At 41.3% G+C, this 24,551-nt stretch overlaps 1 protein-coding gene across 1 annotated transcript in view; it reads right to left on the reverse strand.

Annotated features, from left to right (window-relative positions):
- Positions 1 to 1,836: 1,836 nt before the first annotated feature.
- LOC309665174 (uncharacterized protein) overlaps positions 1,837 to 24,551 on the reverse strand; it is a 95,566-nt gene continuing 72,851 nt past the window's right edge. The window contains exon 5 of the mRNA XM_082471392.1: positions 1,837 to 6,079. Coding sequence (XP_082327518.1) covers positions 5,101 to 6,079 — 979 coding nt within the window. The 3' untranslated portion in view covers positions 1,837 to 5,100. The remainder of the gene's footprint in view (positions 6,080 to 24,551) is intronic.

Genomic DNA, 24,551 nt, shown 5'->3' on the forward strand with positions numbered 1-24,551 from the left:
TTTTTTGAACTAGCCCACCTTGCAATCTCAGACTACTCTTTGTTCAAATTAAGATGGTACCTTGAAAAAGAAGTACTGAGAGATTTTAATTTCAATATTGACTCATGAACACTCATGTCCATACCAAAACCTGCACATGGATATTTATAGCAGCTTTGTTCATAACTACCAAAACTTGGAAGCAACCAAGATGTCCTTTAATAGGTAAGTGGTTACATAAACTGTGGTACATCCATACAATGGAAGATTATTCAGCAATAAAAAGAAATGAGCTATCAAACCACAAAAAGACATGGAGGAAACTTAAAAGCACGTTACTAAGTGAAAGAAGCCAATCTGAAAAGCCTACATACTAAATGATTCCAACTCTGTGACATTCTGGAAAAGGCAAAATTATGGAGACAGTAAAAAGATTAGGGGTTGCCAGGGGTTAGAGGGGGTGGGAGGGATGAAGAGGCAGAGCACAGAGGATTTTCAGAGCAGTTAAAGCATTCTGTACAAAACTATAATGCTGGATACATGTCATTACACATTTGTCCAAATCCACAGAATGTACACTAAGAGTGAACTCTAAACTATGAACTCTGGGTGATGATGTGTCAATGTAGATTCACTGATTGTAACAAAGATACCATTCTGCTGCTGGATGTTGATAGTCGGAGAGGTTGTGTGTGGGGGGGGACTGGGTATATGGGAACTCTGTACTTCCTGCTCAGTTTTGCTGTGAACCTAAAACTGCTCTAAAAAACAAACTGTATTGATTTTTTAAATGCCCGTTAGACATTAAAAATAAGAAAAAATATTGATTTACTAATAAGTTTGGATAACTGCTCAAGTTCCTTATCATAAATGTAGTCAGAGAAGTAACACCCCAAATGTATGGTTAATCCCAATACTATTTACAATGAGACATTATTACTGTGTGACCAGTTACATGTTTCCTTGTTATTGTGCAATTGGCTATGACACCATGATGAGAACATGTACCAAGCAGATGCTTCTGAGCCTTGCCTGACACTTAATTGGGAACAGTGCACATTTGTACTCCCTGGTACAATTATAAATGAGCAGTTGAGCGTAGGCTTGGATTAGGGAAAAGATCAGTGCAGAATTACACTTTTTCTAATCAAGGACACATTTAAAGAAGATAAAATAAATATGAAGAGATGGCAGGAAAAGATTTATTCTGAGGTCTATGCAAAGGAGTCAACTCAACAATACACATGCTATTGTGGTAGCGGCCTCTTGTGTGCCAAAAATCAAAACGTAAGTTTGCATGTGTCCATGGTCTTACTACATATTAAAAGTCATTTAGAATATATATACATGTATATAAAAGAAACTCAAATCAAATACTTGCAGAACCCAACAAACCTCCATTTGGGAGAAGTTTGATTCTTGTTTGATCAGACCATATTATTCAAGAGTTTTGTGCGATGTATCTTTGAATATGTCTATTTTAATTCTGATAACCCTCTTTCTCTTCCAGTATAGTGAATCATGCCCTCTTCCCCAGCTGGAATAAATATGTCATTCTGTTCTCTTTTTGTTTCGTGTAATCATGATGGTGTCTTATGTTTAATTCTAATCCATCCTAAGTTTATGGTAGCGTGTGGTGTGATGTATGGATTAAAGGCAAACCTTCATTCAATTGAATGTTGCTGCTGTCCCACTATTTATTAAAAAGTGGTTCCTTCTTCATGCTATTAATTTTGACCTGATATATATGTATTAAATTCTGTAGTTGGAATTAATTTTCTGGTATCTCTGATAACCACTGATTTTACAAAACTTTAAAAAATAGCCAGTGGGGGAAAAAAAAAAAAATAGCCAGTGGTGTATCGTTCAGTAATTGTTACTTTGTAATAAGTTCAAATCTGGCAGGAAGACTCTAACATCATTACTTTCAAAAGATCCTTGTATTGTTCAATTATTCTTTTTTTTTTAACAATTAACTTTATTTATTTATTTATGGCTGCATTGGGTCTTCTTTCCTGCACGCGGTCTTTCTCTAGTTGCGGTGAGCAGGGGCTACTCTCCGTTGCGGTGCATAGGCTTCTCGTTGCGGTGGCTTCTCTTGTTGCGGAGCACAGGCTCTAGGCACGCGGGCTTCAGTAGTTGTGGTGCGTGGGCTCAGTAGTTGTGGCTCACGGGCTCTAGAGTGCAGGCTCAGTAGTTGTGGCACACAGGCTTAGTTGCTCCGCGGCATGTGGGATCTTCCCAGACCAGGGCTCGAACCCGAGTGCCCTGCATTGGCAGGCAGGTTCTTAACCACTGAGCCACCAGGGAAGTCCCGTTCAATTATTCTTCACTAGCAATTTATGTAGTTCGGTACAGTCTTCTGGGGAATTTATTTATTGTTTGTTTATTTTGGCTGCACCGGGTCTTAGTTGCAGCATGTGTGATCATCGTTGCGGCACTTGGGATCTTTAGTTGCAGCATGCGGACATTTTAGTTGTGGCATGCATGTGGGATCTAGTTCCCCTAACCAAACCCAGGCCCCCTGCGTTGTAACACGGAGTCTTACCCACTGGACCACCAAGGAAGTCCTGGCTTCTGGGGAATTTAAAACACTAAATAACTTTGTTTCTAAGCCCAGGTTTCCTATTGGCCTTACCGCAGACAGAGTGAAATTTGAATCATTGTTGGTGGGGAGGGGTAGAGACCAGGAATATGCATATGAAAGAAGTTCTATTTGTTACAATTTGAGAGCTTCCCCCTTAGAAATTAAGGCCATTGTTTTGAATTTATACTCTCAAGCCCCTGGTCAATCACTCCACCTTCCTTTATACTCCGACAACACGCATCATTTTTTCCTTGACACAGTCTGTCATGTCTGGAATTATGTTTTTTCCCAATTATTTGGTACTTGTTACTACTGCAAATAGGATATTATTTCTGTTTTGTTTTGTTTTTTTGTTCTATACTGATGGTATGTAGGAATACAATTGATTTTTGAGAAGTTATTTCTGTCTCCTTAGCTTTTCTGAACTCATATTACTGATAATATTTTTCTGGTTAATACAATTTTGTTTTCTGCAAAATTTGACATCCGTTTCTTTCTCTGCTATATTTATGCCTCTAATTTTGCACTTGACAACATTGTTTTATCTATTTGCACTTGCACTTGACTGCACTTTTAGAGCTATTTGAAGTGAGAACGGCTGGTTTCTGGTCTAGCATGGAAGAAGCTTGGAAGACACCACTCTGTACTAACAAGTGAAAAGCTGAACAAACTGATAAACCAAAAATTCTTCTTAGACCTGTAAGAGCAGAGAGGTCACAGGGCAAACTGCTGCCCCCAGAGTGGAGAGAGTAGCCTCGGTTGCCGATGCTGGAGGACTTGGCACACGCAGGAGTTGCTTCCCTGACTCTCCCTTCAGACCCTTGGCCCTAGTCGCACATCTTGCAGAGCCTGCTACTCAAAGTGTGGTCCGAAGGGCAGCAGCATAGGCATCACCTGGGAACTTGTCAGAGATGCAGAATCTCCAACCTCACCTCAGACTCAGTGAATCCGAACTGGCATTTTCACAACATCCCCAGGTGAATCAGGAGCACGTTAAAGTTCCAGAAGCACTGACCTCAGGAGCTTGCAGAATGTCCACCAGATGGCGGGTTTGCAGCAGGCACAGGTATCCAGAGCCACAATCAGCCCACCCAAGTCTCCTTCCAATAGTGCCCTAAGTGGCCTTAGAAATTTGGAGCCATTGCTCTTGATCTGCGAAGGATGGGGAGAGAGCCCAGAGGAGATCCCTAATCAATGAGCGGCAGTTTGTGGGGTGTGAGCCATGAACTACTCCTCTCTGGGCTTTCCCCAGGTGTTTTTACACGCATTGTCTAGTGAGAGGGATGGGCCATAAGCTCTTATTTTACAGACAAAGGACTTAAGGTCCAGAGAGGGAAAGACACTTAGCCAAGTGCTCAGCAGTGGCAAATGGTGTTGGAGGTGGAATTGGAAGGCCGGTTTCTGGCTGCCTGGCCTGGGCTGAGAGCACCTCTAGATGGACAGGGCAGGATGGTTCAGCCCCAGTCTATGCTGACCTGGGTGGCCTGCTTATCCCCTTCCCTGTCCTCTCCCACCCAGCTGCTCTTTGAACAGCTATCTTGTTTTCTCTGGGAGTACTAGAAGCAGCTGTTGTAATAATACAATAATTTGGAATGTTAATGGGCTTTTCCCAATATTTAGGGTTCTGGACTTAACCCCCAGGGGAACAAAGCATCAGATTTAATTGGGAACAAACAGGACAAGCCATGGTCCCCAGACAGTCCCCCTGGGAATCTTGATGGTCCCTGAGTCTATGGCCAGGACCAGCTATGAGCCACCGACTCTTCAATGAACTTTCATCCCAATCTATTTAGTTTTGTTTTTTCAGTTATAAGAACAAAGAGTCAGCTTCTGGTTGCAGAGGATCTTAGATTTCATTGGCATAAAGTAGCTATGATGTGACATCACCATGGTTATGCACAAAGCCGACAACTAGCCAGCATTTCTAGAAATGCGAAGCTCTTTCCTTCTAGATTCTTAGATAGAAGATTCCATTGCCTATGTAACAAGGGGAGGAGGGCCAGTTTACTTTTTAGTCTTACTCACATGGTCCACAACATGAACCTTGGGAGACTCCCTTCTCTACACTGGGCTCCCACTTCCCCAGGAGGACACTGAGGAGTTTGGAGATCATGTGTTCTGGCAGTGTGGAATTCCATGACAGTCACTCAGATAGGTGTTCCTTTTTTTTTTTTTAATTTAAATTTCTTTTTTAAAAAATTAATTTTTATTGGAGTATAGTTGCTTTACACTGTTATGTTAGTTTCTACTGTACGGCAAAGTGAATCAGCTATATACATATACATATATCCACTCTTTTTTGGGTTTCTTTCCCATTTAGGTCACCACAGAACACTGAATAGAGTTCCCTGAGCTATACAGTAGGTTCTCATTAGTTATCTATTTTATACATGGTATCAATAGTGTATATATGTCAATCCCAATCACCCAATTCATCCCACCTTCCCCCCTTTCCCCTTTGGTATCCATACGTTTGTTCTGTACATCTGTGTCTCTATTTCTGCTTTGCAAATAAGATCATCTATACTATTTTTCTAGATATACAATGCAACATTACTCAGGTGTTTCTGACACACAAAGTTCTTCACAGCAGCCTTTACATCTTTGTTCCTTAGGCTGTAGATGATGGGGTTGAGCATGGGAGTCACCACCCCATAGAAGAGGGAGATGAGCTTGCCTGAAAGGTCCTGTTTATCTGTCCCCAGTGGGTCCTTAGACTTGGGCTTGGCATACATAAAGACAATGGTCCCATAGAATATGACCACAACTGTGAGGTGGGCAGAGCAGGTGGAGAAGGCCTTTTCCCTCCCCTCAGCTGAGGGGATCCTCAGGATGGTAGCAATGACGAACACATAGGAGAAAAAGATGAACAGAACTGGGATGCCCAGGAAGATAATAATTGTTGTCCTCAGACTGGTCACACTGATGGAGATGTCAGCACAGGCCAACTTCAGGACAGCCAGGATCTCACAGGTGAAGTGGTTGATGATGTTGTCCCCACAGAGGGGCAGTCGTATTGCAAGGGATGTTTGGACCACAGTGTTGATGATACCAGCTGCCCAGGAGCTGGCCATGGGCAAATAGGCAGCCTTGCTCATGACCACAGAGTACCTCAGGGGGCTGCAGATGGCCACGGAGCGATCAAACGCCATCATGCTCAGGAGCACATACTCCGTGGTTCCCATGGCAAAGGAGAGGAACATCTGCCCAAAACAAGCTGAGAAGGAGATGGTTTTCCTGGGGGTCAGGAAGCTATCCAGGATGAGGGGGACTGAGGAGGCTGTGTAGCAGATGTCCAGGAAGGAGAGGTTCCTCAGGAAGAAGTACATGGGCTTGTGTAGGCGGGAGTCAAGGATGGTCACCAGGATGAGGACCCCGCTGCCCAGCAGGACCACCAGGTACATGAGCAAGATGAGCACAAAGAACATTTTCTCCAGCCTTGGGTGGGCTGAGAGGCCCAGGAGAATGAACCTCACCAGGGGGAAGGTCCAATTGGACCTGGCCATGGTGCATCTGCTCTGTCACCTGCAGGAACTCAGGTCAACCTCAGCATCCTCTGACTCTGCAGTTGCTGGCTTGCTAGTGAGGAATGCCCTCTCTGCTGAGCAAAAGGAAAACAGCTTTAACAATGGATGGTCTCTCTGTGATTCTCAGTAAAATTCAGGGGACTAGAAAAGAATCTACTTTGACATCTTAAGCCACTCTCTGTGCGAGAGACATTCGAGATGCCCCTGTGGTGATTTAATTTACCTGATCAGACATATTCATTTCTACTGGTATATGCTGGATGATGGACTTTATCTTGTTAAATCTTGGTCAGAAAAGTGAGATGAGATTCACTTCATGTTTTTCTCCCTTGGTGCCCAGGGCTAGTGAAATGATCAGCCCTGAATCTACGGCTCTTGGCAGGGTTTCTTCTCTTCATGTTACCCTCACAGAAACATCTTCTGACCTTCCCCTTATCCTCCTGTAATAGACAGCCCAGGCCCCAGGCCATCCTCTCATCTGTCCGTTTACGCCATCCTGTCTTCCTCTCTCCATTCATCAGCCAACATGACTCACTCACACATGACAGAAAATCCACAGCCTTTAAGGGAAGGATGCATTGGCTCCAGAATAGACTACAGTTCCATGGAGGGGGCACTGATAGGTGACTTTGGAAGGGCAGGATGGACAGGAAGGCCACCTGGGGAAGGTGACATCCAATCGGGTCCTTGAAGGAGGCTGAGGGCTGGGCTTGGGCAGCTGTGTTGTGGAGTATGGTTGCATTCTAAGGCGCTTATCATCCCCCTGGCTGTAGTGCTGTCCTGGCCAGTCTGCACTGATGCCCTGGGAAGCCAGGCTGCATTAACAGCCACCATCTCAGCCTCCAGAGAGCTCCAGTTCCCTGGGTAGCTTCTCATACCACTGTCACTGAAGTCAGGCTAATGCCGCATCCCTGACTTTAAAGACTTCAGCCTTGGAAAAGGGACCTCCAAACATCTAGTCTCCCTGAATTTTCCTTTTTACATCCAAGCTGCTACTATCCAGTGTTTGCTTGATCCCATCCACCAATGAAGATCTCATCACCTTTTTAGGAAGCCAATTCTAGCTTTATACATCTTTTATCATCTGAAAAATTTGTCTCTTGGGTCAAGTCTCTTTATATTTTCCTAGTTTTAGTCCTAGTCCTGCTCTCTGGGGACACACAGAGCATGTCACCCCTTTCTGCCCCATAACAGCTCATCAGAGATCTAAAGATAATGGTTCCCTTAATTCTCCTCTTTTCCTAGGTTACACGCTGGGCCAAGTAAATCCAAATGTCTGTGATGGAATCCAGGCATCAGGACTTTTTAAAGCTCCCCAGATGGTTTCAATGTCCAGCCAAGGCTGACAACACTATCCTAACTTTGTATTCCCAGGTATTCCATTCTGCTGTCACGACCTTTTGAAAACAGACAATCAACAGACAAACAAATGAAAAGCATTCTTTAGAGACTTGCGCGATTTCTTCCTGGACATTTGCCTGATCAAAAGACTTCCCAGAATAAGCAATGTCCACTGACAGGTTTTGAGGACAAGCCATCCTCACCCTCCTTGGGTTTTTCTGAGGCCCTATTACCAGCCGTGTTATCCCCTCTGCCCCTAAATGCAAAGGTCAGGCTAGATGACTGAATGCCCATCACTCCTGACCTCTTCCCCACACAGGTGGTGTCTGCAGGAACTCTGTATGGGGCCCCATACCTCCGAGGTCAGAGTCCCTCTCCGATCCAGGGGTTGGATGTCATGAATCCCCTTGAGCAGCTCCTCTTCCACTGGAGGAAGGAAACCATTTGGTTTATTCATGACTGGAATCATGGTTCCAACCTCCCCCTCCCTAAGAATAAAGAATGCTTCCCTTTGGCATAACTTAAGCCCAATTAATTGATTTGGAAGTAATTCATGTTTGGAAAGATTTTCCAAAATATTTTCTTTCAGCAGACGTGCAAAAATAGTCATAGAAACAGTCATGGGGTGGATGCCACCTGCTTATGCAGGGTTTCCTAAAACACACCTTCTTGGCCATCCTTCAGTTCTGGCTTTCATTATGCTGACAGACAACTGTAGATCCAGGCGTGGGAGAGGCCTGAGGGTCGACCCAGGCCAACCACCGCACCCCCACCCCCAAAGCATGCAGGCCCACTACTTCCTTGACCATGGTCCTCTGGCCTCAGCTGGAATACCTGAGTAAAACAGGCTCTCCGGTTGCTGAGGAGGTTTATTACATTTTAAAGTATCAATCCTATAGATAGGAAATCTGCCTCCCTGCAATTTCCACCTGGCTCTGCCTTCTGCAGTCCTCAAGCAAAGTTAGTTCTTCCCCCATGCCCTCCAGATATTCAGAAATCAGTTGGTTTTGGCAATAAGATGATAGAGAATCAACGCTGCTACTCTTATAGCGTCCAAAAAAAATGTCATATAGTTGAGAGGAACTGTGCATAATTCCTGAATAATTTTTAGATGTCTTTCAGGATATTATGTCCCACCATGAGGGGCTGTGCTGCATTCAGCACTTGCCATACCACTGAAATCACCTCTTTTCCCCCATTTTGAGCCCTATTCCACTGAACAATCAGATCTATTCTTAGAAATGAGCTTGTGCTAATGAAAATCTCAGAGTCCTTTTACCAAAACCTTCACTTGCCTTTATCAGAAACATGATGTGAAAGAGTGATCACTCTTCTAAGGGTTGGGAACAGGCCACGTATCAGAAACAGCCACACTGGGTCTAAAGCAGGAAGAGGGGGGAGATGCTCAGTCCCTGTGATGGATGAAGGTCCAGGTCTCCCCACTCCACTTGCCTTGGTGCTCCAGGAATGATCTCCAAAGAACTTGCCATTGCCTATAGAAGGTAATTTGAGTCTCAGTTTCCTTTTGGGGACCAGTTTTGTCCCTAAAGTCATTAAAGTTTGGAAAGTGAGTTGTACTCAGTTTAGAAACTGTGTATTGGGACTTCCCTGGTGGTGCAGTGGTTAAGAATCTGCCTGCCAATGCAAGGGACACAGGTTTCAGCCCTGGTCCGGGAAGATCCCACATGTCACGGAGCAACCAAGCCCATGCACCACAACTACTGAGCCTGTGCTCTAGAGCCCGCGAGCCACAACTACTGAGCCGCGTGCCACAACTACTAAAGCCCGCGCACCTAGAGCCTGTGCTCCGCAAGAAGAGAAGCTACCGCAATGAGAAGCCCGCACACCGCAACGAACAGTAGCCCCAGCTCACCACAACTAGAGAAAGCCTGTGCGCAGCAACAAAGACCCAACACAGCCAAAAATAAATAAATCAAATAAATAAATTTATTAAAAAAACAACTGTGTATTGTTCTGGGATAATATCCCCAAATCTATTGATACTGAAGGCCCCGGAGGAGGTTTTCTTCTTGCTGCCTCTCTCCCTCCTTTCCACGTCCTCCTCTCCTTTCTTCGGTCAGCGTATTCCTATGAAGACATCACCCAGAGCCCAGAGCCTGCTGGTCAGTCATCCTGTAGCCCACTCAGCCCCCAGGTCCTTTTCCCTCAGCTGCAGCAGCAGCTCCATCATCCCCAGGCTGGACTTTGCAGTGGTTTTGGGAGGAGAGTTAGAGTTTGATTTCAGGATGGCTACTCATCTGCAGAGTGGTTAGGCTCCTTGAAGCAACATGCTGTGTTCCTTCTGGATCCTCAGTCTGCCTCTAGTAAGTTACTGTCCTTTCAGCTTCCTGTCCTCTGTGCATGCTCAATTCCTCATCTGAGTCACTGACAGGAGCACAACACAGGACAGGAATGGTACAGAGCCCTGAGGCACTCCATGAGAGACTGTCTCTGTGGACATCACTTTTTCAGGATGGAGTGGGAGGCATCCACATGTAGAGGAGTAGCACACTGGCTCAGTCTTTAGGGCACTCACCCTCTGTATTGAGAAAGGTGAGTTAAAAGTCAAGTATCGCTCTTCTTAAGTTGGAACATCAACCTCTTTACTCAGACACCACAGCTCCTTGTCCTCGGGCCTTCAGACTCTGACTGAATTATACCTTGGCTTTCCTGGTTCTCTAGCATGCAGATAGCAGACTGTGGGACTTCTCGGCCTCTGTAACTTTTATCAATACAGTACTTCCACCCAAAAGTAGCAAAATATACATTCTTTTCAGGTATGCCTGGAACTTTCTCCAGAACAGATCACATCTTAGGTCACAAGACAAGTCTTAACAAATTTAAGAAGAATGAAATTATGCCAAGCATCTTTTCTGACTACAATCAAATGAAACTAGAAATCAATAGCAGAAATAAAACTGGAAAATTCAAATATGTGGAAATAAAACAACACACTCGTGAACAACCATTGGGTCAAAGAAGAAATAAAAAAGGAACTTAGAAAATACCTCAAGACAAACAAAAACAAAACACAATATACCAAAACTTATGGAATGTAGCAAAAGCAGTACTAAAAGATGTGTGGGAGGATATTGGTTGTATTGGGCAATAACTGATCTCCAACAACACTAGAAACCAAGTATTTTGGTTAACTCAAGAATAGTATAAAGGGGCTTCCCTGGTGGCGCAGTGGTTGAGAATCTGCCTGCCAATGCAGGGGACACGGGTTCGAGCCCTGGTCTGGGAGGATCCCACATGCCGCGGAGCAACTGGGCCCGTGAGCCACAGCTACTGAGCCTGCGCGACTGGAGCCTGTGCTCCGCAACAAGAGAGGCCGCGATAGTGAGAGGCCCACGCATCGCGATGAAGAGTGGCCCCCGCTTGCCACAACTAGAGAAAGCCCTTGCACAGAAACGAAGATCCAACACAGCCAAAAATAAATAAATAAATAAATAAAAATTAAAAAAAAAAAGAATAGTATAAGGAACTTGGATGCTCTTCCCAGCACGTACTTCTAAAACTTCATGGTGTAAATGATAAATTCAGACAAAGTATTAGTACGAGAGCTTACTGAATGGGAAAGACCAAAGGAAAAGATGAATGAACCTATGACTGTGATGTGAACTATGTGGATTCTGCATTGAATGTGGAACCCAGGAACAGGGATCACACCCATCGACTGTGAAGTAGAGCTGAAGAAAAGGTAGAGCTGGGATTGTGAGTGCAAACAAGACGGATGATGAATCTAGAATGAAGGATGGAATATGACGGTTGGCCTTTATATAACAATGTTTATGTAACTGGAAGAAGGGGGCTGGAGTTGGCTGGGCGAAGAAAAACAGGTGACAATGGCTTCTCATCAGAGACATCTTATTCTGACAGCTAAAACTGATGTGCTCATGATAGTGGTCTTGTATTCTTCAACTAATCAGAGCTGGATTAAAATATCCTCAGATTACTTAGCCAAGGGTTGTACAAATGTACTGTTTCTTTTTTAAAGGGCAATATACTGAATTGTAGACTGTCTCAGGTAGTATGGGTGTTTTTTCTCAGATTTTTTAATGTCAATCTGTCATGAGTTTACCCCCATAAAGGCAAAATCAAAAACGATCAACACAGATCTTCTTTCAGCGGGATAATGTCAGTAGTATGGTTATTTTAACAATATTAATTCTTCTAATCCATGAACACAGTATATCTTTCCATCTGTTTGTGTCATCTTCAATTTCTTTCATCAGTGTCTTATAGTTTTCTGAATACAGGTCTTTTACTTCCTTAGGTAAGTTTATTCCTAGGTATTTTATTCTTTTTGATGTGATCGTAAGTGGAACTGTTTCCTTAATTTCTCTTTCTGATAGTTCATTGTTAGTGTATAGAAATGCAACAGATTTCTGTACATTAATTTTATATCATGCAACTTTACTGAATTCACTGATGAGCTCTAGTAGTTTTTTGGTAGTGTCTTTAGAATTTTTTATGTATAGTATCATTCCCAGTTTTATTCTTCCCTTCCAATTTGGATTCCTTTTATTTCTTTTTTTTATCTGGTTGCTGTGGCTAGGACTTCCAACACTATGTTGAATAAAAGTGGCAAGAGTGAGCATCCTTGTCTTGTTCCTGATATTACAGGAAATATTTTGAATTGAATCTACAAATTCAGTGCAATCCCTATCAAAATACCAATGGCATTCTTCACAGAACTAGAACAAATAATTTTAAAATTTGCATGGAAACACAAAAGACCCTGAATAGACAAAACAATCTTGAGAAAGAACAGAGCTGGAAGTATCACACTCCCTGACTTCAGACTATACTACAAAGCTACAGTAATTAAAACAGTACAGTACTGGAACAAAAACAGACACATAGATTAATGGAACAGAATTCAGAGCCTAGAAATAAACTCATGCATTTATGGTCAATTAATCTATGACAAAGAAGGCAAGAATATACAATGGAGAGAAGATAGTGTCTTCAATAGTGGTGCTGGGAAAACTGCACAGCTACATTAAAATAATGAAATTAGAACATTTTCTCACACTATATACAAAAATAAACTCAAAATGGATTAAAAACCTAAATGTAAGACTGGAAACCATAAAACTCCTAGAAGAAAACACAAGCAGAACACCCTTTGACATAAATTGTAGCAATATATATTTGGATCTGTCTCCTAAGGCAAAGGAAACAAAAGCAAAACTAAACAAATGGGACCTAGTTAAACTTAAAAGCTTTTGCACAGCAAAGGAAACCACTGACAGAATGAAAAGACAACCTACTGAATGGGAGAATATATTTGCAAATAATATGATTGATAAGGGATTAATATCCAAAAAATATAAGCAGCTCATACAACCCAACATCAAAAAAAACCCCCAAACAAACCAAGATTAAAAAATGAGCAGAAGACCTGAATAGTCGTTTTTCCAAAGAAGACTTTAAGATGGCCAACAGGCACATGAAAAGATGCTCAACATCACTAATCACTGGAGAATTGCAAATCAAAACCACAATGAGATATCACTTCACACTTGTCAGAATGGCTATCATCAAAAAGATCACAAATCACAAATGTCGGTGAGAATGTGAAGAAAAGGGACCCTTGTACACTGTTGGTAGGGACATAAATTGGTGCAGCCACTGTGGAAAATAGTACAGAGGTTCCCTAAAAAATTAAAAACAGAACTATCATATAATCCAGCAATTCCACTCCTGGGTATACATCTGAAGAAAATGAAAACACTAATTCGAAAAGACATATGCACACCAATGTTCATAGCAGCATTATTTATAATAGCCAAGATATGGAAGCAACCTAAGTGTCCATCAACAGATGAATGTTGCTGTACAGCAGAGACTGGCACAACACTGTAAATCAACTATACTTCAAAAAACAAACAAACAAACAAATGAATGGATAAAGAAGATGTGGTATATATATACAATAGAATACTACTCAGCCATAAAAAAGAATGAAATTTTGCCATCTGCAACAACATGGATGGACTTGGAGGGTATTATGCTCAGTGAAATAAGTCAGACAGAGGAAGATAAATACTGTATGTTATATGCAGAATTTAAAAAATAAAACAAACTAGTAAATAGAGCAAAAAAGAAACAGACTCACAGATACAGAGAACAAACTAGTGGTTACCAGTGGGGAGAGGGAAGGGGAGGAGCAAGATACAGGTAGGGGACTAAGAGGTACAACTACTATGTATAAAATAAGCTACGAAGATATATTGTACAGTACAGGGAATATGACCAATATTTTATAATAACTATAAATGGAGTATAACCTTTAAAAATTGTGAATTACTACGTTTTACACCTGAAAATTATATAATATTATAAATCAACTGTACCTCAATTTAAAAATTCATTAAAAAATCTTTTTTAAAAAGGGCAATTTAAAATCTTTTCCTCAGTTATAATAGTGATTAATATGCATTGTGATGCCATGGGCTGTTTTTGTAGAAAGAAAATATTTGAAAGCATTTTTGCACACTGTTTCATCAGATGTGGTTGTTAAAGATTTTGTTTTGTTCATGTATTCTTTTTACAGTAGGAAGTCAAAAAACGTGGGAAATGACTGATTGGAATAAAGGTCTGTGTGAAGGAAATAACTGAGTTATGTTAGTAAACTATGGGAGAAAGCTTAAATGGGGCAGCCATAAATCAAGGCATTGTTATTAATCTTTTTCCATTCCAGTTATGTAATAAAACTTCACACAGAGACATATACATGCACACACATACATACATCATTCTTAAAAGAGATACCATTTTCAATAAGATAATTTTTTCAGATATTGTAGATAGTACAATTACATTAGTAGGTAACATGGATTCCAAACTTCTATATTTTTTTCAACTCAAATAAGTTCCAAATATGTAGACTTTATATAGTTTTCATTTCTACTATCCCTCTTTTGAAAATTAGTGTGTATGGGAAAGCAAAGTTGATTTTTCACAGAATTTAATAACAGCTGGATTCCAAAGTGCTGAAAATAAAAGATTTGTTTATTTTTTTATACAGCAGGTTCTTATTAGCTATCCATTTTATACATATTAGTGTATATATGTCAATTTCAACCTTCCAATTCAACACACCACCACCACCCCTGCCACTTTCCCCCCTTGGTGTCCATACGTTTGTTCTCTACATCTGTATCTCTATTTCTGCCCTGCAAACCGGTTCATCTGTACCATTTTTCTAGATTCCACATATATGCGTTAGTATACGGTATTTGTTTTTCTCTTTCTGACTTACTTCACTCTGCATGACAGTCTCTAGGGCCATCCACCTCACTACAAATAACTCAATTTCGTTTCTTTTTATGGCTGAGTAATATTCCATTGTATATATGTGCCACATCTTCCTTATCCATTCATCTGTCGATGGACACTTAGGTTGCTTCCATGACCTGGCTATTGTAAATAGTGCTGCAATGAACATTGGGGTGCATGTGTCTTTTTGAACTATGGTTTTCTCTGGGTATATGACCAGTAGTGGGATTGCTGGGTCATACAGTATTTCTATTTTTAGTTTTTTAAGGAACCTCCATACTGTTCTCCATAGTGGCTGTATCAATTTACATTCCCACCAACAGTGCAAGAGGGTTCCCTTTTCTCCACACCCTCTCCAGCATTTACTGTTTGTAGATTTTCTGATGATGCCATTCTAACTGGTGTGAGGTGATACCTCATTGTAGTTTTAATTTGCATTTCTCTAATGATTAGTGATGCTGAGCAGCTTTTCATGTGCTTCTTGGCCATCTGTATTTCTTCTTTGGAGAAATGTTTATTTAGGTCTTCTGCCCATTTTTTGATTGGGTTGTTTGTTTAATATTGAGCTGCATGAGCTGTTTATATATTTTGGAGATTAATCCATTGTCTGTTGATTCATTTGCGAATATTTTCTCCCATTCTGAGGGTTGTCTTTTCGTCTTGTTTATGGTTTCCTATGCTGTGCAAAAGCTTTGAAGTTTCATTAGGTCCCATTTGTTTATTTTTGTTTTTATTTCCATTACTCTAGGAGGTGGATCAAAAAAGATCTTCTGGTGATTTATGTGAAAGAGTGTTCTTCCTATGTTTTCCTCTAAGAGTTTTATAGTGTCCAGTCTTACATTTAGGTCTGTAATCCATTTTGAGTTTATTTTTGTGTATGGTGTTAGGGAGTATTCTAATTTCATTCTTTTACATGTAGCTGTCCAGTTTTCTCAGCACCACTTATTGAAGAGACTGTCTTCTCTCCATTGTATATCCTTGCATCCTCTGTCATAGATTAGTTGCCCATAGGTGCGTGGGTTTATCTCTGGGCTTTCTATCCTGTTCCATTGATCTATATTTCTGTTTTTGTGCCACTACCATATTGTCTTGATTACTGTAGCTATGTAGTATAGTCTGAAGTCAGGGAGTCTGATTCCTCCAGATCCGTTTTTTTCCCTCAAGACTGCTTTAGCTATTCGGGGTCTTTTGTGTCTCCATAAGAATTTTAAGATTTTTTATTCTAGCTCTGTAAAAAATGCCACTGGTAATTTGATAGGGATTGCATTGGATCTGTAGATTGCTTTGGGTAGTATAGTCATTTTCACAATATTGATTCTTCCAATCCAAGAACATGGTATATCTCTCCATCTGTTGGTATCATCTTTAATTTCTTTCATCAGTGTCTTGTAGTTTTCTGCATACAGGTCTTTCGTCTCCCTAGGTAGGTTTATTCCTAGGTATTTTATTCTTTTTGTTGCAATGGTAAATGGGAGTGTTTCCTTAATTTCTCTTTCAGATTTTTCATCATTAGTGTATATGAATGCAAGAGATTTCTGTGCATTAATTTTGGGGTTTTTTTGAATTTTTGAATTTTATTTTTTTATATATCAGGTTCTTATTAGTTATGTGCATTAATTTTGTATCCTGAAACTTTACCAAATTTATTGATTAGCTCTAGTAGTTTTCTGGTGGCATCTCTAGGATTGTCTATGTATAGTACCATGTCATCTGCAAACAGTGACAGTTTTACTTCTTCTTTTCCAATTTGTATTCCTTTTATTTCTTTTTCTTCTCTGATTGCCAAAGCTAGGACTTCCAAAACTATGTTTAGTAATAGTGGCAAGAGTGGACATCCTTGTCTTGTTCCTGATCTTAGAGGAAATGTTTTCAGTTTTTCACCATTGAGAATGATGTTTGCTGTGGGTTTGTCATATATGGCCTTTATTATGCTGAGGTAGGTTCCCTCTATGCCCACTTTCTGGAGACTTTTTACCTAAAACGGGTGTGGAATTTTGTCAAAAGCTTTTTTCTGAATCTATTGAGATGATCATACGGATTTTATTCTTCAATTTGTTAATATGGGGTATCACATTGATTGATTTGCATATATTGAAGAATCGTTGTGTCCCTGGGATAAATCCCACTTGATCATGGTATATGATCCTTTTAATGTGTTGTTGGATTCTGTTTGCTAGTATTTTGTTGAGGATTTTTGCATCTATATTCATCAGTGATATTGGTCTGTAATTTTCTTTTTTTGTAGTATCTTTGTCTGGTTTTGGTATCAGGGTGATGGTGGCCTCATAGAATGAGTTTGGGAGTGTTCCTTCCTCTGCAATTTTTTGGAAGAGTTTGAGAAGGATGGGTGTTAGCTCTTCTCTAAATGTTTGATAGAATTCACCTGTGAAGCCATCTGGTCCTGGACTTTTGTTTGTTGGAAGATTTTTAATCACAGTTTCAATTTCATTACTTGTGATTTGTCTGTTCATATTTTCTAGTTCTTCCTGGTTCAGTCTTGGAACGTTACACCTTTCTAAGAATTTGTCCATTTCTTCCCAGTTGTCCATTTTATTGGCATAGAGTTGCTTGTAGTAGTCTCTTAGGATACTTTGTATTTCTGCAGTGTCTGTTGTAACTTCTTTTTCATTTCTAATTTTATTGATTTGAGTCCTCTCCCTCTTTTTCTTGATGAGTCTGGCTAATGGTTTATCAATTTTGTTTATCTTCTCAAAGAACCAGCTTTTAGTTTCATTGATCTTTGCTACTGTTTTCTTTGTTTCTATTTCATTTATTTCTGCTCTGATCTTTATGATTTCTTTCCTTCTACTAACTTTGGGTTTTGTTTGTTCTTCTTTCTCTAGTTCCTTTAGGTGTAAGGTTAGATTGTTTATTTGAGATTTTTCTTGTTTCTTGAGGTAGTCTTGTATTGCTATAAACTTCCCACTTAGAACTGCTTTTGCTGCATCCCATAGGTTTTGGATCGTCGTGTTTTCACTGTCATTTGTCTCTACGTATTTTTTTATTTCCTCTTTGATTTCTTCAGTGAGCTCTTGGTTATTTAGTAATGAATTGTTTAGCCTCCATGTGTTTGTGTTTTTTACGTTTTTTTCCCTGTAATTGATTTCTAATCTCATAGCATTGTGGTCAGAAAAGATGCTTGATATGATTTCAATTTTCTTAAATTTACTGAGGCTTGATTTGTGACCCAAGATGTTATCTATCCTGGAGAATGTTCCGTGCACACTTGAGAAGAAAGTGTAATCTACTGTTTTTGGATGGAATGTCCTATAAATATCAATTAAATCTATCTGGTCTATTGGGTCATTTAAAGCTTGTTTCCTTATTAATTTTCTGTTTGGATGGTCTGTCCATTGGTGTAAGTGAGGTGTTAAAGTCCCCCACTATTATTGTGTTACTGTCAATTTCCTCTTTTATAGCTGTTAGCAGTTGCCTTATGTATTGAGGTGCTCCTATGGTGCACCATATATATTTATAATACTATATATATTTATAATTGTTATATCTTCTTCTTGGATTGATCCCTTGATCATTATGTAGTGTCCTTCTTTGTCTCTTGTAACATTCTTTATTTTAAAGTCTATTTTATCTGATATGAGTATTGCTACTCCAGCTTTCTTTTGATTTCCGTTTGCATGGAGTATCTTTTTCCATCCCCTCACTTTCAGTCTGAATGTGTCCCTAGGTCTGAAGTGGGTCTCTTGTAGACAGCATATATATGGGTCTTGTTTTTGTATCCATTCAGCAAGCCTGTGTCTTTTGGTTGGAGCATTTTATGCATTCATGTTTAAGGTAATTATCGATATGTATGTTCCTATGACCATTTTCTTAATTGTTATGGGTTTGTTTTTGTAGGTCCTTTTCTTCTCTTGTGTTTCCCACTTACAGAAGCTCCTTTAGCATTTGTTGTAGAGCTGGTTTGGCGGTGCCGAATTCTCTTAGCTTTTGCTTGTCTGTAAAGCTTTTGATTTCTCCATCGAATCTGAATGAGATCCTTGCCAGGTAGAGTAATCTTGGTTGTATGTTCTTCCCTTTCATCTCCTTAAATATATCATGCCCTTCTGGCTTGTAGAGTTTCTGCTGAGAAATCAGCTGTTAACCTTATGGGAGTTCCCTTGTATGTTATTTGTTGTTTTTCCCTTGTTGCTTTCAGTAATTTTTGTCTTTAATTTTTGTCAATTTGATTACTATGTGTCTTGGCATGTTTCTCCTGCCTGGAACTCTCTGTGTTTCCTGGACTTGGGTGGCTATTTCCTTTCCCATGTTAGGGAAGTTTTTTACTATAATCCCTTCAAATATTTTCTTGGGTCCTTTCTCTCTCTCTTCTCCTTCTGGGACCCCTATAATGCGAATGTTGTTGCATTTAATGTTGTCCCAGATGTCTCTTAGGCTGTCTTCATTTCTTTTCATTCTTTTTTCTGTTCCGCAGCAGTGAATTCCACCATTCTGTCTTCCAGGTCACTTATCCGTTCTTCTGCTTCAGTTATTCTGCTATTGATTACTTCTAGTGTATTTTTCATTTCAGTTATTGTATTGTTCATCTCTGTTTGTTTGTTCTTCAATTCTTCTAGGTCTTTGTTAAACATTTCTTGCATCTTCTCGATCTTTGCCTCCATTCTTTTTCCGAGATCCTGGGTCATCTTCACTATCATTATTCTGAATTCTTTTTCTGGAAGGTTCCCTGTGTCCACTTCATTTAGTTGTTTTTCTGGGGTTTTATCTTGTTCCTTCATCTGGTGTATAGCCCTCTGCCTTTTCATCTTGTCTATCTTTCTGTGAATGTGGTTTTTGTTCCACAGGCTGCAGGGCTGTAGTTCTTCTTGCTTCTGCTCTAAAAGATTTAAAAGGTGCCTGCAAACATTTTTTGGTCAACTTCTATGGCTTTTCTTCCTGTTTCATCTTCTAATCATATACTCATTTCTCTTAGGACATAAAAACAATGCTAACTATTTCTATTTATCTAAGATTGTAGTATATTTCTTATCTGTATTGAAATAGCTGTCATAGCATTAATAATAATAAAATGTGACATTTTGGTTAGGCTCAATTTTATTTGGTGTACTTAAAAAAATACTTGTATATATTCAGAAAACCAAAAACTGAGTTTTTCTATTTTCTTGCTCTTTACTAACATTAAGTAATATAACCCACGTGATTTACTGTTTTATAATCAGTTAAAATATTGTTTTGAGTGTACCATGTATTATAAGTGAGACAGAGGGTAATAAAATAAGGCAGGCATCATGCAAACAGATTGTGTACGCGGGCGCCTCATCCTTTGACCTGATGGGTCACGCTGGGGGTTCTCACCATCCCAGGCTTACACAAGTGGACACAGAACAAGGTGCTTAATGACCCATAGGCTGCTTTTGGCAGTGATTCATCTGAGGCCTCCTGCCCCAGAGCCAATGAAACATCAGATGTTGATCACCCAGAGTGAGGTGGATGTTTATGAAGCACTTGCTGTGGTTCTTCGCATCCTTCCAAGTCCAGTTCAAATACTCTTTTTTTCTTTTTTAAACTTGAACAACATAAATTTATTTTCTTTCTGTTTTGGAGGCTGGAATTTTGAGATCAGGGTGCCAACATGTTCAGGTTTTGGTAAGAGCTCTCTTCTTGGCTTGCAGACATCTTCTTGCCATGTCCTCACATGGCAGAAAGAAAGAGAGCTCTCTGTTGCCTCTTCTAAGGACACTAATCTCATGCCAGCTCAAACACTCTTTCTTCCTTGAAGCCTTCCTGAGGATCAGTTTCTAGTTGCATTTTTCTCTGGTTGTACTCATGTATGTCTAAGAGGAGTTAACTTCTTTTTTGCTGCATTCTTTTTTCACTCTGCCACTTACAAGGACATCTGACAGGCTGCCTGCCGTGTGCTGGTTATTCGGGGATGTGCTTCTGTGTCTGTCCCTCTTTCCAGCCCTTTGAGGGCAGGAACTGAGATGGATTCTTCCCAGCTTTCTTTCAGCACCCTGCACTAACAGGAGCTCTACAGAAATGGGATAGATTTGTTTAGAGTTTATTTGTGACTGGGCCATCCAAACCATTAGATCTCCAGAAGTAAACATCTTCGGGGTGAGGAGAGCCATAGAACCTCCATTTTTCTATTTACACATCCCCTGTTCCTATCCTGACCCATGTCAGCCGCTCCCAAGGTTGCTCCCTCCATTTATATCAGCAGCTGCCTTTATTCCCTTCTGCCTTCAGACATGCCCAGGCCTTTCTGATCTAGACTGGTTGTATAAAAGGTGCCCGTTTGTTTTTGCACAAACAGCATTGGACATTGTTTCTTTCTGAACATGCTTGAACCTAGAGTTTATGTTTTCTAGTATCAGAGTCACAGCAATATCTCCCAGTTTATAGATAAAACAACTGAAGCCCAGATAGGAAAAGGAGCTTGCCAAGGTCATTGCACTAGTATACAGTGCTAGAGGCAGAACTAAAAGGCAGTGGTACTCTTGGCTGTGTAGTCTGGGAAGGGACTTCCTCTACTGGAACAAAGAAGGGCAAATGAATCAACCTAGTCTATGGTGGCCTCTGTGGTCTGACAGAGGCCAAACCTGTCCCATATCTACCTTCTTTGAACAGCCACCTGCCATACTGAGAGTGTGATAGAAGCAGCTGTTGTAGTAATTTACTTGGGATGGTTAATGGACCCCCCCATTCTCTCCTCCTCCTCCTCGTAATACCTAGGATCTCCTCCTTATAATATTCAGGGTCCTCAGGGAATTCCCTGGCAGTCCAGTGATTAAGACACCATGCTTCCACTGCAGGGGGCACGGGTTCGATCCCTGGTTGGGGAACTAAGATCCTGCATGCTGCGTGGCATGGCCAAAATATAGGGGAAAAAAGTTAACTCTAAATTAACTCTCAAGGGCACACTGAACCAGCATTAATTGGGACCAAACAGGTCAGCCCTGGTTTCCCCACTGGGGTTCCCCAAGAAGCCTCCTGGTTTCTAAACTAGGGCCAGGACTGGTTGTGAGCAACTGGCTCTCAATAACTCTCATCCTGATCTAGCTTAGTTTTGCTCTTTTGGTTATAAGAAACCAAGACCTGCTCAGGCTAGCTCAGGGAAATTTTCATTGCTGCAGTGGTTCTAAATAAAGATGCATTTGGGGCAATTATGGAATCATATAAATCAAAGAACAAGATTCTTAACAGGGAAAAGTGAAAGGATTGTAGAGATGGAGAGTATTCTTGATAGCAGGCAGCTCCAGGAAACCCAGAAACAGAATTCACAGGTTCACCTTCTGAATCTCCTCTATTAATGAGACAGACGCTTTCTTTTTTTTTAATTAATTAATTTGGCTGCGTTGGGTCTTAGTTGCAGCATGTGGGATCTTTAGTTGAATGTGAGACCTCACTCCCTGACCAGGGATTGAACCCAGGCCCCCTGCATTGGGAGCGCAGAGTCTCAACCAATGGACCACCAGGGAAGTCCTGACACTTTCTACATATGTTTCTTTTTTTCCTCTTTTCTAATGGGCTTCATCTGCTAACTCAGAGCTTTTTCTTCCCACCCCACTGCTATAACATTAACCTTACCTCATGGAATGTTTGGTGGGTCCTTTCTGATTTGAGTCTCACTAAACTGATGTAGTCTCCCTGTTTCCCAATTCCAAGTTCCCCAAAGATCAATCTAATTAGCCCAGTTTGTCCTTTTGCTTCAGATATATTACCCTCAAATTTATAGGTTACCTCCTCTTGGATCAGTTGCTCTGGTCCAGTGAACTGCAGCTGCAGGATAACTGGTAGTGTCACGGGGCTGAAGCTGGAACAGATCCCTTTAGAGGAAATGTGGATAGGGCAGGCTCTATGACATCTCTAAGATGTGACATGAGCTTGGCTCTACAGATCTATCCATAATTAGCAAATGCTACGGTATCTCACTTCCCAATCTCTCAGTCCACCTATGATTTCAGGTGGACAGTTTGTGCATGTTAGACTCACCTTGAGCTAACAGTATCCCACCTCAAACACCATCCATCTTTCTGCTTCTCTGCCCCAGGCCTTCTCCAATGCTATGGAAGCCACCTGTGTGTAGTCCAGAAGAACAGGGGTTACAACTGTGGTTGTGGTTGTGGGGCAGGATTCTAAGCTGCCCCCAAGTTTTCTCTCCCCCTGGTGTATACACCCTGCATAATCCCCAGGACTGTAAAAATGATGGCTTTTACTCCCATGATTGGGTTATACTACATGACATAGTTGGCCTTAACATAGGGAGATTATCCAGGTGGGCCTGACCTAATCATGAATCCTTTAAAAGCAGAGAGTTTTTCTCTAGCTAGTGACAGAAATGGAAGTCAGAGATTCAAAGCACTGAAAGGATTTGATGCACCATTACTGACACGAAGATGGAAGGAGCCACGTAGCAAGGAAATGGGGACCTCAGTACTGTAGCTGCAAAAAACTGAATTTTGCAACATAAATGAGCTTGAAAGTGGACTTTTCCTCAGAGCCTCCAGATGAGAACTTACTCCAGCTGACACTTTGATTTCAGCCATTTGATACCCTAAGAACCGAGTCATGCCATGCTGGATTTCCGACATACAGAACTGTGAGCTAATAAATGGGCATTGATTTAAGCTGCTAAATTGTGTTGATTTGCTACACATCAATAGAAAACTGACACAACCTTGGAGGAACTATCAACCAGTAGGGGAAGGTAGCTGGGGATAAAGTCACCAGCCTCCCATCCTTCACGTAGACAATTCTGAGAGGCATTGTTCATGCTCTTTGGGTCCCTCCAGCAGAACTGATCCCCTATTGCGCACAGCAGCCACCTTAATCATGCGCCCCTGTATTGGCTTTTCCTCCTTTCACATCTCACTCCTCCTGTTCCCTCATGCCAGCTTCCTGAGATCACCTCCAAAATAAACTGCCTGCTCCCAAGTCCTTGCCTCAGGCTCTGCTTTGGGGGGAACACAACTGCTACCAGGAGTAGCCCTAGAACACATGCCCTCACCACTCAGACGGCAACAAGGACCCCATTTCTGTTGGTAAGTGAAGTGGCGATAACCCCTGGCCTGTTGTAGCATCATACTCATTAGGACATTCACCTGCAGGGGGCTGAAATGTTTTACAGGTTGAAGGGGACGCATGAGTTATTCAGTAGCTCTAGTACTTTGATAATATGAGGTATTTTTAACGGTGGTAAAATTGACTCTCTTTTGTTAACTACCTTATAAGACTTAAAGAAAGAAAAATAGGCTCAGGTAAGCTAAGTGTAAACACAGAACGTGCTATGAAAGCCAGAAGGCATCCATGGCAATTTTTAAAGAGATTCTCATCTCCTGCACCCACAAGGCAGATTGTGCTACAAGGCAGGGCCAGGACTTGACTGTAAAAATGGCAGAGCTACAAAGGAGACTGTGGAGCCTTGCCAGGTTTCCAATGCTAAAGTTGGGGCCTTGACAGGGAAAGAGTGGGACCCTGCATCCTGGGATCAGGGTATCTGGGTGGATGCTCCTGAGAATCTAGAGCCCTCAGATTCCTCTGAACCCTCCAGACCCACAGAATCAGCCCCTGAGTCCCCTCCCTGGTGCTGCCACAGAGCAGCCTCCACTTGCCTGGAGACCGTGCAGGGATCTCATCTGAGGCAGATACTCTTCTCAAGATAAAGCCTGGACTCCCCTCAGTACAGTTCCTGCTTTGAGAGGAAACAGCGACTCCGCAAAAGGATGCTAGGACCTGGGGAATCTGTGTGGGAGTGGACCTGGAGGGTGCTGGAGTGGAGAGCAGGGTGTGGGCACACTGGCTACATGGGGACAGTGTCTTGATGTGGACATGCTCTCCTTGACTCAGGACTGAAGACTCAGCAAGAATGC

The sequence above is a fragment of the Balaenoptera physalus genome (assembly GCF_965194825.1).
Source record: "Balaenoptera physalus genome assembly, chromosome: 7".
Lineage (NCBI taxonomy): Eukaryota > Metazoa > Chordata > Mammalia > Artiodactyla > Balaenopteridae > Balaenoptera > Balaenoptera physalus.